This window comes from Nicrophorus vespilloides, unplaced genomic scaffold, assembly GCF_001412225.1.
Source record: "Nicrophorus vespilloides isolate i.1.1-1 unplaced genomic scaffold, Nicve_v1.0, whole genome shotgun sequence".
NCBI classification, from domain to species: Eukaryota; Metazoa; Arthropoda; class Insecta; order Coleoptera; family Silphidae; genus Nicrophorus; species Nicrophorus vespilloides.
In genome coordinates, this window is record NW_017100112.1 from 1,102,001 (window position 1) to 1,115,939 (window position 13,939).

At 31.7% G+C, this 13,939-nt stretch overlaps 2 protein-coding genes across 3 annotated transcripts; one reads left to right on the forward strand and one right to left on the reverse strand.

The window, feature by feature from the left end:
* The first annotated feature begins 481 nt into the window (after positions 1-481).
* LOC108568647 (akirin) lies at positions 482-4,109 on the forward strand. Of its 2 annotated transcripts, none has more exons than XM_017929854.1 (4): positions 482-956; positions 2,434-2,588; positions 3,690-3,846; positions 3,910-4,109. In XM_017929854.1, the coding sequence occupies exons 1-4, from the start codon at positions 725-727 to the stop codon at positions 3,918-3,920; spliced, it is 555 nt and encodes a 184-aa protein (XP_017785343.1). In that variant the 5' UTR covers positions 482-724; the 3' UTR covers positions 3,921-4,109. The 2 variants fall into 2 exon arrangements, with proteins under 2 accessions (XP_017785343.1, XP_017785344.1); XM_017929855.1 differs by having other exon boundaries at positions 2,437-2,588.
* A 2,776-nt stretch (positions 4,110-6,885) lies between these two features.
* Positions 6,886-10,052, reverse strand: LOC108568633 (ankyrin-3). The gene is made up of 7 exons (XM_017929834.1): positions 9,538-10,052; positions 9,314-9,477; positions 9,142-9,254; positions 8,946-9,088; positions 8,657-8,894; positions 7,898-8,334; positions 6,886-7,842 (listed from the first exon to the last, which is right to left on the reverse strand). Exons 1-7 carry the CDS (start codon positions 9,712-9,714, stop codon positions 7,078-7,080), a joined length of 2,037 nt encoding a protein of 678 aa, XP_017785323.1. The 5' UTR covers positions 9,715-10,052; the 3' UTR covers positions 6,886-7,077.
* Positions 10,053-13,939: the final 3,887 nt, after the last annotated feature.

Sequence of the window (13,939 nt, forward strand, 5' to 3'; positions counted from 1 at the left end):
CAATGGCACAAGGATTTTATCGCCATCCTACTAATTTAACAATACTAATTATTAGACTAATCACTAGTAATATAAGTCTTAAGAAAGACTAAAATGTTTAATAATTAAACTTATTTGGATCAGAACAAACTCGGTTAAAAGTAGTAAATAGTGCGAAAACGTTAAAGCAATAAAAACCATTTGAAAGGATAAATTAAATATAGGTAAAATATATGCGAAAGTATTTTATTGTTTGAAATTTCAAATTATTTGGCGCTATTATATTTGCTGGTACTTGTGGCGCCGCGTTATGTGCTCTCCATGCACTAAGGAACGCCACCGCAGTGACTATACAACAGATTTCTCATAAGACTTGGGCTTGGTCCCCTTGGTTTGTAGTGCTTCTCGGTGTACGTTGGAACTATAGTTAATTGTTTTCCTAAGTTGGTGAGCATGCGCTGTCGTTTAACGACTTTTGTTGGTGGATATCCATTGGCAACCGACCCGAATGTTTCGTATCGTATTTCTGTTCGCCATATTGGTGTAGATGCTAGCTTGGGAAAATCCAGAAACATCTTGGCCTCCATTTGTGAAATACGTTAAAATTTTAGTATCCAGTGAGTTTCTTGTGTCTATTGGATGTGTTTGGGTGACCATTTCTGAAATCTAGTGGTCTCTGAGACAAGTGCATTATTATTTACTGTGGCTGTAGGCATCTCTGTGACAGAAGAAGTTCGAATCAAAAATGGCGTGTGCTACACTGAAAAGGTCTCTGGATTGGGAACCCGTTTTAGGTGCTAGGCCTGCGAAAAGGAGAAGATGCATTCCGTTCTGTGGTACTCCAAGCCCTTCGAAGGAAAGGCCCATGGTCTCGCCCATCGGCCTCCACCATCAATCCGCCTCACAGTCGGCGTCGGTGACGAGTACGCCTTCCAGTTCCTTTTTCCCGGACGTCGTTGGCAAAAATCTCACGCCAGGTATGCCTTCAAATTCCGAATTGCACTATTCATCTCCGCCCGGCTTCCAAATGTTATCTAGCAAACGCCGGAATAATAATAATAGACAAGGGAAGCCATTCATTACGGGATATGTCAAATGCAATTTGTTGACATTTGTGATTGACATCAGCTGATTGAAACTCATTGTAATCCATTCATAAAAAAAATATATATATATCCACTGAAAAGTGTCAAAATTTTAATATTACAATAAACAATACATCAATCATTCCCACGTATTTCGACAGTTTCATTTGCAAGTCGATATAAGTTCTAACCATTATTTTATGACATGGCTTATTTTTTTTTTTTGCATATTTTGCAATTAATTCTTTGAAAAGTTGCTTACATTTATAAATGTAAGCTATTATAATTATCAAATTTTGATATAAAAAATGAAACATAATGAGTAATTGTTGGCATTGATTTATTATCAGACCATGTAAATACAAAACAAACATTGTTATGGCTATTAAATATTTTCCAGTGAAAAATAAAATGAAACTACCCATTGTTTCACGTTATCCAATTTGCATATGCCGTTTCTTTTGTTATTCACTGGATGGCTTTTATAAAACGAAATACATTTGAACTCCGTGATTATCATAACCTAACCTTTTGGTCTTGAACTTACATAAACAAAAAGAAGTAATTGCAACATTACAGAAAGAAACTTCCATATATAAATTATTTGAACTTTAACATGTTTTACATCATACACTATCTGTATTATTATTATTATTTTGTATACAATTTGTTTATATTTATATCACTTTTATTTAATCCTATGAAAATTCAAGTCATCTCAAATTTATTTTTAAGATGAATCATATTCCTAACAAAACTAGTTTATTATATTACTAATAGTTTTGAATTACTTAGCACTTTAAAAATAACGCCTGAAAAAAAAAATAGTAGGCATTTTATGAATTATTTTAATATTCTAAAGTCATAACAGCTTATTAGTAGGTCTAAAGTTAGTGATAAAATGTATGACCAAATTCTAGTTACTTCATTCAATTACAAATTTCATTGAAAATTGTATTTTGAACCTTACTACTAGTGTTCTCTGAAATTCGTTATTTTTTGTGAAAATTTGAAAAAAGGTAGAATTTCCTTTAATTCTGAAAAAGCTGTATTATATCCCTTCAAAAAAACTACTTATATGTAGATTAAGTTTCACTTTTCTTAAATTGCTATATTTTGTATACCAGTTTTATAAATATACTCATATTTTCATCATTATTAATATTCAGACATTTTATCTAATGTTTTTATTTGGTTGAGTATTGAGTACTGTATTTAAAGTTTTGATTGATAGCCATAATTATTTATTTATTTCCATATGTAAAATGAGCTGGCTCGTTTTCAGTAGTTCTTATTTCACTATTAATATACAATGTTTTCATTTCATTCTCTGTTATGTAATTGTGTATTGACGCATTGTATCTTTCAGAAGTAATGGCAGCAAACATAAGGGCAGAATTGAAACGGTTCCAGAGGCGTAAACAGCTTCAATTTGGTTCGAATTCAGACAACGACAGCGGCTCAGGAGGTGAGCAGACGGAATCACCATCAAAATCAGAAAAACCAGTGTTCACATTTAAGCAGGTAAATTTCCAATGTTTGTTCTTACGTCATCTCTATTTCATTTAATCTGTTGTTCTTTTTGCAACTTCATTGATAACTTGAAATTTTAAACAGTTCTTCTTTAATAAGCAATTCAAATATGTCTCAAGTTATTTATGACCTTACGCAATTTCAATTCTATAATTGTAAATAACATTCATATTATTGACGTCACCTGCCTATATACATATGTTATACAACGAAAACATGTGTATAGTATGTATAGCTTCTAAGAATATTTTGTAGTCTTTTTGGATTAGTTACATTTATGGAATTAAATATATATATATGAATAAATTTACGTAATCTATGAAATGTTAGTAATTGAATATACTTATTATCTATAGCAGTGATGGCGAACCTTTTGTGTTGAATTCTAATTTTTTTCATGTGTGGTGAACATAATTTTTTTTTGACATGTCACCCAAAAGTCTCGCCGTGTGTCCACTGACACTCGTGTCATAGGTTCGCCATCTGATCTAGAGCATCGGTCGCCAACCTTTTTGACCTCACGGATCACTAAACTCAAAATTTGTAATCCCGTGGAGCACTACAATGATTCTTTTCTATAAAAATAAGATATGAAATTACTTGTTTTTACATTGGGTCTTTTATAAACGTGATCTTATTGCAAAATTGCAAAAAAAAAACAAAATCAGAAAACAATAAATAAAAAATTGCTTAACGAGTTTAATTCGTTCCAAAATTTCTGGATATTTACTCGTATAATGAAATACTCGTATAGTGAAACATATTCAAAAATACACATAATATGTGTACACAAGTTTTAAAAATGATGTAGCAGGCGCGCAATCCGGGACTTCTCTTCTCATCGTTACTCGTTATGCGAAACTTCGCTCGTTAAGCGAATCAATTTCTTACAACTAATTTTTGCTCGTTAAGCGAAATGCTCGTTATGCAAGGTGCTCGTTAAGCGAGGTTCCACTGTATATACATATTACCCTGCGGATCACTGGTTGGCGACCGCTGATCTAGAGATTAAGTGATTGTTATACGTTAATTAACTTATTCAAATATTTACAATAAAGAACTAAATATCTAATGTGTAATTTTCATTTATAGGTGGGATTAATTTGTGAACGAATGCTTAGGGAAAAGGAATCAGAAATTAGGGAAGAGTATGATAATGTCCTCACAACAAAACTAGCCGAACAATACGATGCCTTCGTCAAGTTCACATATGACCAGATACAAAAAAATTATTCATCTGTACCTAGTTGTGAGTATACGCGAAAATTTTACCTAATACCTGCTAATGTAATACCTGCTTTTCTGTTTGCAGATTTATCGTAAGAGAAGATTATTTTTCTTTATTGAGTATATCAGCGCATAAATATTAAACAAAACTTATATAAATATATATATACATACAGGTAGTTTTGCATATGAAACTATATACACTACACTTTTACAATTTTGTCGGTAATACGTTGTTGAGGTAGTCCCGCCTTACATCATTATAAATATATATATATATTATATTTAAAGAAAGGAAAGAAATATTTAATGACATTTTAAATCTAAGAGGATTCCCGCTGACAGCAACATTTGTACATAAAAACTCTATATATACAAGAGCGAGCATACATAACATGTGACTTTTGTCTATTATATTGGGAATTGAATGATTATATTTTGTTGTTGTAAATAAAAAAAATGGTTTTTATATTATATATAAAAATTGAAAACTTTGCCAATTCAATGCAAAAAAAAATGATTGATATATAGTATGTAATGTAATACTAGATAATGTATATTTTTTGCGTTTGACACTCAAGTTTAATTATATATTTTTTTTATATAAGACGAAGCGCGCATGTAAAGAAATTTGTTGGACGTGTAAAGAAAGTGGAAAAAAGCTTAAGTGTCTCTCCTCTATATATATATTTTTTCCCCGTTACTATTTTGTTTTTCTTAGCGATAATTTCTTTAGCCTTAAAGATTTAGTACTGTATTGATTTTATTGACCATGCCGAGGGTTTATCATTTCAATTTATACTGCTTTCAACGGATGGATTGAAAATCATTCCTTGTTTGTTTGTTATTTTCTCTCGCCGGGATTGATTTTGATCTGCTTAAATTTGAACTGTGATTATTGTACTTTATTACACGGTACATAAAAGCAACAAAATAATAATTTAAAAAAAGAAAAGAAACGTAAATTAGTACGCAAGTAATTCCAGTTAAGTTTAATCATTCGTTAATTTATATACTTTTCTTCTTCTTTTTTTAAAATTTGTTTTGTTTATGTGTTTTTTTTTTGTATATTTGATGGTCAAAAATTTATTCGAAGCACTGAATTATTTAAAATGTATTATCTCGAAAAGGATTTAGCACTGATACGAATTATTTCACTTTTTGTTCGAAATTTATGTAAATGAAATCAATGCCTTATTAATGATAAACTTTTATTTAATTCTCTATTATCACTAAACTCTTTTTAGTTTGTTTATATTATTTTTATTTTCGTTAGGTTAAGTTAGGAGAATTATTGTTTCTTTTTTTTTTAGATAGACTTAAGAAATTTTGTGAATGTGTGTACTTGTATGAATGAATTAATATTTTTATTTAGATTAATATATTATATAAGATTTTACAATATACCGCAAAGAAATGCCATAAATGTGATTATTTTTCTCTTATTATTTCGTTGTTTTCTTTAACAAGCTTGATTCAAATTGTACAGACTAATATACAGATCGTTTTTAGTTTATAAATAGTAGTTTTTTTTTTGTTTCTGAGCTCGTATGTTCATCGGGATGTAAAAAGTTTTCAAAGTCTTCTATTTGTCGTCGTGATTCGGTGTAATTCATCCGAGATTAAAACTTGTGCAAGCTTTGATTTAATTTTAAACATTGCTCGGCTGAATCACGATTCGGGCGGCGATCTAATTTTTAAGAATTCATGATTCTTAAATGGAAAAAATATGTTTTTCATTATTATTAATTAATATTATTAATTTGTTACTTAGCTTCATAGGTTAATACCGAGATAAATCTGCTTTATTATTCTTTATTATGGATATACTTTTTCGCCTTTAGTTAACTTTTTCACAATAGGGTTTAGTATCTAAATATATATACACACACACATATATATTGTTTTCTCGCGACAGTTAAGGTCATATCGCTTTTTATTTATTTCATGCGCCAAAAATAACTTTACCTTTATATCTTATTTCTTCTCATTTACATTATACTTGTGCATCTCGTTTGGACAATTTTTTTTGTTTCTCCATGTTGTTACATACGATTTCTAACTTCCAATTGTTTTATTTGCCTCTCCCACATAGACACGCACCAAAAACACAGTCATACGTTTTCATTACCATTGTTATTATAATAGGTCACATATACTTTACAAACATTTTGTGTTATCATTTGTAAGCCTGATTGAATGAGAGAACAAGTAAATGGAATAAAGAAAAAAAATGAATATATAATATTATATACTTGGGTACGATAATTTTTTTTTAATTACTAAGTTATGATATGTAATGAGGATTTGAAATCGCATAAAAAAAATGTAAAAAATTATAATGTGTAAATTTGTTAATTTAATAAATTATTTAATTTATAATTTCGTAATTAAAAATTTATTAAATTATATTTCTTGTTTGTATTTACTTCCAAGTGTGACAGGTTCATCTTTTCAAGCAAATTATTTTGTCACAGATCAAAATGAAAACATGTTTTGTTCAACTGGGTAGGTATAAATGATTTCTACTATTTTCATGTAAGTATATTATATAAACATTAATTTCTTGATAACGTTAGATTTATAAGTTAGCATATTTTCTATAAATCAGCTTCTTTCGATTATTAGAAATACATGACTGACAATACGTGACATTAATATTGTAAATGAATTTGGGAATTAATTAAAAAGCTGGACATTTTTCATGTGTTTTATTAATTATATCAACATTAATATTATATTCATTTTCTTCCAACAATTGTGAATTTGAATGCAACCAAAGATGTATTCATATAAATATTTATCATCTGCAAGATATTTTTCTTTCATTGGACATCGCAACCAATCATCACACAAATCACACGATTCGAAATCAAACAAACCCAATAACGAATTTAGCTTCCTTTACTTCCATCAAGTTTCGTATTCGTTAGGCACTTTTTTGCAATCGTATGTCCATTTATATAATCACAAAATAGCATCTAAGATTTTCCGTCATCATAGAAAATATCAAATAGAAACAAGAAAGAAAATAGGAAGGATTCCGCACGGCATTGAAACAATAAAATCTTGCCGCTGGGTTTCACTTCACACTAAAAGAATTTATAAAATCTCAGATCTAATAAATCTTTGGCATTTTGTTGCTATTTTGTACAAAACCCTGTTTGGCAATAAATCAACTTAACCACTTCGAATACTACGTAAATTATAAAAGTGCAGCTCAACCAAAAATATCGTTATTATGTGCCATACCTTACGGTTTGAAATTCAATAAATAATCTTTAAGAGGTGTAGGAAGATTAAGCTTGTTGATGAACAGACCGGGCTTCCTACCCATGCAGTTGTGTATCCTTACGCGACACATTTGCTTAAGACTGCGAGGTCTTTTGTACAAATGGCGTATGATGTAAGTAAGAGGTTCCGTCATTTTACCAGGAACCAAGCTTAGCTGTTGCGTGTACAGTATTTGCAGGCACTCGAATAATTGCCTGTGCTCCATCACAAGGTAAAATAGCATTATTATTTTCGAGAAGGACATGTTGGGATCCATGATGATGTTCTCTTTGCGCGAAACAAGCATAATGTAGTAATACAGTATGTAGTTCTTGCTCTTCCAGAACGTCTGAGAATGTTGTATCGGCTGATTCTTGATAGCCTCCGAGATATTGAGGCTCAAATCAGCGTTCGCTCCGTATTGGATGAGAGTAAGTGTCAGGTCGTAGATGTAATTGATGTCCTTGCAGTCGCGCACGTTCTGGATCATGTCCATGCATGATTGAAGGATGTGCTGAGTTTTGTTGCTGACCCTCACATTGGGATCTAGCCCGTGGGTGAGCAACAGTATTAACAAATTTTTAATAAACTCGAAGTTCAACTTCTTCTGGCTATCACAGTTCAAAGTGATGTTTTCGGACACGGTGAAGACCAGTACGTGCAGCGGCGTCAAGTTGGCGCGGTAGCTGCAGTTCGGATTCGCGCCGTACTTCAGTAAGATCCTAATGCAATTCAAATAGCACACCTGCGAAATAGTCGGTATAATTGGTACGATTATGACTTCAGCTTGATGCGTTTACCTTCATGCTATGAGTGAAATGGTGCAAAGGATCCTTGTTGATTAATGGCACAAGGCAAATCATAATTGGCACAGATCCATCTCTTCCGACCATATTTGGTAGGCCGCCTTCGTTCAAGAGCATGTTGAGCAATTCGTAGCAGATTTCCCAGTCTCTGACGTGCCTCAAGACGCAAGCCAGGGCGGAATTACCGGCTTGATTTATCGACTGCTTTGCACCGGATTGAAGGAGGTACCTTACCAAATGCAGCACATCCCATTTGTTCCACTTATCGTAACCATATCTGGCTTCCTCCAGGGCGTATCTTACTATGAGGGCGTGTAATGGCGTATTTCCCAAAGTATCCGGTGTATTTATTAATTCCTTACATCCGTTATCCAACAGCAATCGTATAGTTGATATTGTATCTTCCGCCGACTTATGAGCAACTAAAAGAACTGAAACCAACATATAAATATTAAAGACAAATCATTTATCCACAACAACAAATTAAAGTATTTTTTTTAAATTATCTATTTCCAAACAATAATTCTTTAAAGGTCATTACTTTTTTTAAAACATGTTCAGAAACTTTTCACGCTACTCCTACTAATGGCTTTGAACTTTTTGACCCACAATTGGAAACGGAATAATCGATGTCACGCGCTCGTGAAATAATACAGACGGAAATTGCCTCAACACAATTGATCTCTTTCTCATTAAGTTAGGTGTCAAGGTAAGAAATAGCATTGATCCTGTTCATTTGAATAATTTACTAACCAACGTGTAGTAAAGTCATCTGCTGTGTGCTTGTTCGCACCGTCGTATCAGCTCCTGCGGTGATTAACAACTCTAGGAATTTGCTGTCGTGCGACACAGCATAATGTATCGGATAATATTCATCCTTCAGGATGTGTATTTCTTCACTGCGCTCAGTCACAAGGAATTGGGTGCATCTCCAGGCCCCTCTCTCGCAAGCCGCATGCAAAAGCGGTTTACGTGATCGAAATACAACATTCTAAACAGTTGATATCAGATTGGTTCTAATAATAGTTAGATAGGAAATTACCCATAGATCTTCGCATTTCTGCGCTAACATAACGAGTATATTGACTTGATCACCATCCAGGGCATAGTACATTGCAGACTGCAGTTTACTTGGAGCCCTGTCCCTATCCCTTTCAATGCATGCCTCATCCTGTTGAATAGCAGCTAAAATTACTCATTAATAAAAATACACCAAGATCTAATTAGAATGAAAATACAGTATTTTCCAATCTCTTCACAGTTGCTGCTGTGTGTCCCTGGCCAGCACATTCTTGCTTCCACATCAACTTTAGCTCCATTTTTCAACAACAAATCAACACACTCATCATGACTATAAACAAAAGTAAACAAGTATAACAACAATTTATATATCTATTGCTTTGGGTATACCCTTTGAGACAGGCTATGTGCAAGGGTAAACTGCAAGGACACCTGTTGACATCTGCATTGTGCCGTGCCAACAACCACCTCACTAAATCAACATTGTTAGCACCAACACACTTTTGCAGCAGGTTGTAACCAGCGTCATCATGTATTGCAAGTATATTCTCGTGCTACAAAAATTGTAAAATTGATCAAGTTACTCAATATCATGGAGGACAATGTACAAATACTTTGGGGATCTGCTGTAGAAGTCCTTCTAGTCTTTGCACACTGACTTTGGGGTTGGCACGCAATGCATCAAACACTGTTTGCACTTTCTGCCTGGTTGGATCGGACACTTTATGGCCATGGCTGGTTGAGAGCAGGGCACTGCCTGATTGAAAGACTTGGCTGACAGAGCCGCCCATGATTTTAGCAAAAAATATTTTATTTACTACTGTTAGTGAATTGTTAGGGCACTACCGAAATCACCCTTTTAATTTGTAGTACTTCTTAAAGCCAGACACGTCATGTTAGGTTAGATGCAGGTTTCATTCGCTGTGCCGCTGAATTCGCACTGTATTTCCACGATCATCGTAGATTTGTTTAAGTAAAATACATATGATATCATTGTTTATATTTATTTTATTATCTTACGTACGCGACGAGCGTAATTGTAAAATGTTGACAATTAGTAAACTGCGCACTATTATATATATATACGTACTCCATATACTTATTCAAAAATCAATAATAACACTTCGGACGACATTTACTGACATCTACCATCCCACCAATGAACCTTAAACTGCATATAGCAATATGCATCATCGTAGACGAACAACATGCATTCATTTATGGAAATAGCTTTAAATTCAGTCAGCATTGCAAGCAAATCACATCCAGAATGTTCGTCCTTATACTCAATCCGCATAACATTCATATTTACAAACAATTTTCGTTCTATAAATAAAGTCATCACCATAATTATATCAAACTAATTATTGGACGAAAGCGTACGACGTTACGTAACGCCTTTAATCGATTTCGCATTATATCCATTTCTATTTATATACATTTGTCAATTTGAAACATCTTCAATTACTTAACGAGCAAAGTCCGAAGGCTGCGAAAAGTTCATATTATCAAAGAAAATTGCAATGCATTCAACAGAGAGAGATTAAGACTTCGAGGCGTGCCTTCATATATGGAACTCGCGTGCGTTGCACCTGGAATTCCCGTGTCCGGAATTATACCAATAATTAGTTTAAACCGAACAAAAATGAGAGTAGGTCAATGCGATTATTTTCTTTAATTTGTAAAATTTGTTACTCGGTCATAAAGTTACTAGCTTTAAAATTTAAAAGAATATAAATAAAAACTTGAATAACTAGTATAAATACAATATATACTAGTATATATATAGAATACATAACGTGTTTAATGTATATTAACATATAATTTCACATAAAACATATATTATAATTAATATTAGATTACCAATTTTGCAAATTAATAGTTAGAAGTTTTATAGTACAGTGGAACCTCGCTTAACGAGTTTAATCCGTTCCAAAATTTCCGGATTTTTACTCGTATAGTGAAACGTATTAAAAAAAACACATGTGTACACAAGTTTTAAAAATGATGTAGCAGTCGCACAATCCGGGACTTCTCTTCTCAGTGTCACTCGTTATGCGAAATTTCGCTCATTAAGCAATATATTTATTTTAACACATTATAAAACTTCACAATATAAACATAATTATTGCTGTTCTATACGCTTCAACAAGCTCGGAATCGCGTGAAATTAGAAAATGTCGGAGAGAAAAAGAACAGTTTTTTTAAATCTTCAGTAAATTCACTTGCACTTTCTTGAATTTATTGTTATTTCATTATGGAGCTAAAATTAAACTTAATTTTTAAGACAACTATTTACTAAAGTAATTTCAAGCTTTAAAATCAGACGATTATATTCTTTTCCTATTGCTATATATGCGGTCCATCGGTTATTATAAAATTAAAGCCTTCAAACATATTTATACTTCAATAAACAAACACAATCAAATAAGGTTTTAATAGTTTTAAGTGTATACTAGAGATAATAAGTAGCATTAATTAAATTTAGTTTAATAAATAAAATTTTCTTATTAATTTCCTTATAATTGAAACTAATTAATTTATTAAATATTATTTGAATATTATTAAATGTGTAATTAGTATGAACTGGCTGAAATAAAAATATGTTGAGTGGTTTCGTCTAACATAAAATGTTTTAATTGAATAGGAAATCTTTTGTTTTGTAAATTATTACCATAGTGAACAATAGCTAAACGATTTCATGTTCTCATTACCAATTTTTAAAAAGTTGTTCAGAAAACGATTGTTCGTTTGAATATCTGGCTTTTGTGCGTTGTCGCATAGATCTAGTTATTTTTTATAAAGATAAATTAATCAAATGACGCAGTAATAATATAAATAAATACAGCGGAACCTTGCTTAACAAACACTTTGCATAACGAGCAAAATGAATTTGAGAAAAATGACTCGCTTAACGAGCGACGTTTCGCATAACGAGTGACCATGAGAAGAGAAGTCTATATCATTTTTAAAACTTGTGTACACATATTATGTGTATTTTTTTTAATATTAAACTCGTTAAGCGAGTATTTTAGTTTATAATTCTTTCTTCAGACGTCTTCATAAATTAGGATGATCGACTAAAAATATGTTAATTAAATTTCTAAAAAAATAAAAATAAAACGTACGCGATTAGCGATAATTTATATGAAATCTACCCCGAATGGTAATTCCATTATATTATGGAACTATAAAATGATGGTTTAAATTCGCATAATTTATCTTCATTTCGTCCTTGCCCCTCACGGGATGGCCGGGTTATTGGTTACAAACATTCTAAATGTGAAGATCATTAAGAACGGCGAGGAGGATGTGCGAGAAGGAGCAGCATTATTTATTGCTATTTAATTGTGGATCGGATTCATTAAACAAATGACGTTTTAAGGAGACGCAAATTATATACATTTTGTACGGCTATCCGAAATGTAATCTCGCCATTGCACGCCAACATAACTGTAACAACTCGAAAAGTGAACAATCAATGTTTGAATGTTTATTTATATATATACACATACGCACACTCACACAGATGAACTTGAATCCCAAGATCCGGTTCAATAAATTCCTGTTCACCTTTTTCAATTGTATATGTGTGTGCTTGCGTACTAAAAATTGTTTTGGTCTTCTTTTCCGTTTCTTCCTTTTATAGCATTTTTTCTTCTTCTCAACGTCGTCTTCTTCTTGTTCTTCCTCCGTCTCGTTTTATTTTATTCCATGTTCATTCGGTCGTTTTGATTTATTGCCCAAGGAGTTTTTTTTAAATGCGAGAAGACGTATTCGTAAATATAAAAGCACAATATTTCAAAGTGGATGCTAAAGAGCAGCGATATTGCGCGACCATCATTTATAATTTTGGCAAATTGTTGGGAATAACAATTCATTTTCGAGAAAATAAATGCAATATTTTCAATTTTGTTTATTTTTTTACTCTCAAATTTAAATTTATGTCATATAATTCTCATTTTCAGAAAAATATAGTTTATCATGGATCACTCATTTTTGTTTCGTAACTGCAATTCTATCTGGATCTTTTGGATATACAGTGGAACCTCGCTTAACGAGTACTTTGAATAACAAGCATATCGTTTAACGAGTAAAATGAATTGTAAGAAAAATGACTCGCTTAACGAGCGACGTTTCGCATAACGAGTGACGATGAGTAGAGAAGTCCCGGATTTCGCGCCTCCTGCATCATTTTTAAAACTTGTTTACATATATTATGTGTATTTTTGAATATGTTTCACTATACGAGTAAAAATCCAAAAAAATTGGACGGATTAAACTCGTTAAGCGAGGTTCCACTGTAATTATATTGACATGATTTGGAATATACATTTTTTCTTTTAATATTTATAATAAATCTTCTATATAAATGCATTTCAATTTGATGACGTTATTACTTTATTGTTTTAAGTGATTGTCATTCAGAAAACCTTTCCTATTGTGAACATGCTTATATTATACGAGTACAATCAATGGAATGATTAATTAATTGGTTTAATTAATAATTTTAAAAAATGCATTGCTCCATTCTTCTAGATACATAATTTCATACAATTTGTGGCGCAAATGAATAAATCATTAAATAAATATTTAATTTATTATTATTTAGTTAACGGTTCAAAATTTTATCTTTCCATTTGTTAATTTTTAAAACGAATGAGTGAATCAAATTAAATTATAATTTAAATGAAGAAGGCAAACACATTACACAATGGAGTTAGAAGAATCTATTGAAATTGTTTTTTTTTTACTGGTAATAATGAGAACAAAGTAAGAACAACCGGTTTGTATTAAGTACCCAATACGCACATGTTGAATATTCCGTGCTTTGTGAATTCTTTCTATAACTTGTAATATTTGATAAGTAATAATTAGGATTAATTGTCAGAGGTGAAGACGGTAACATTTGTTTAATATTTTTGTTGATGAGGAATTTGGGCAATGAATTGTTTCGTCAATGTTTTTTTAATATGATCAAATTTATGCTAACAATTATTTCTTGAAATATCAATG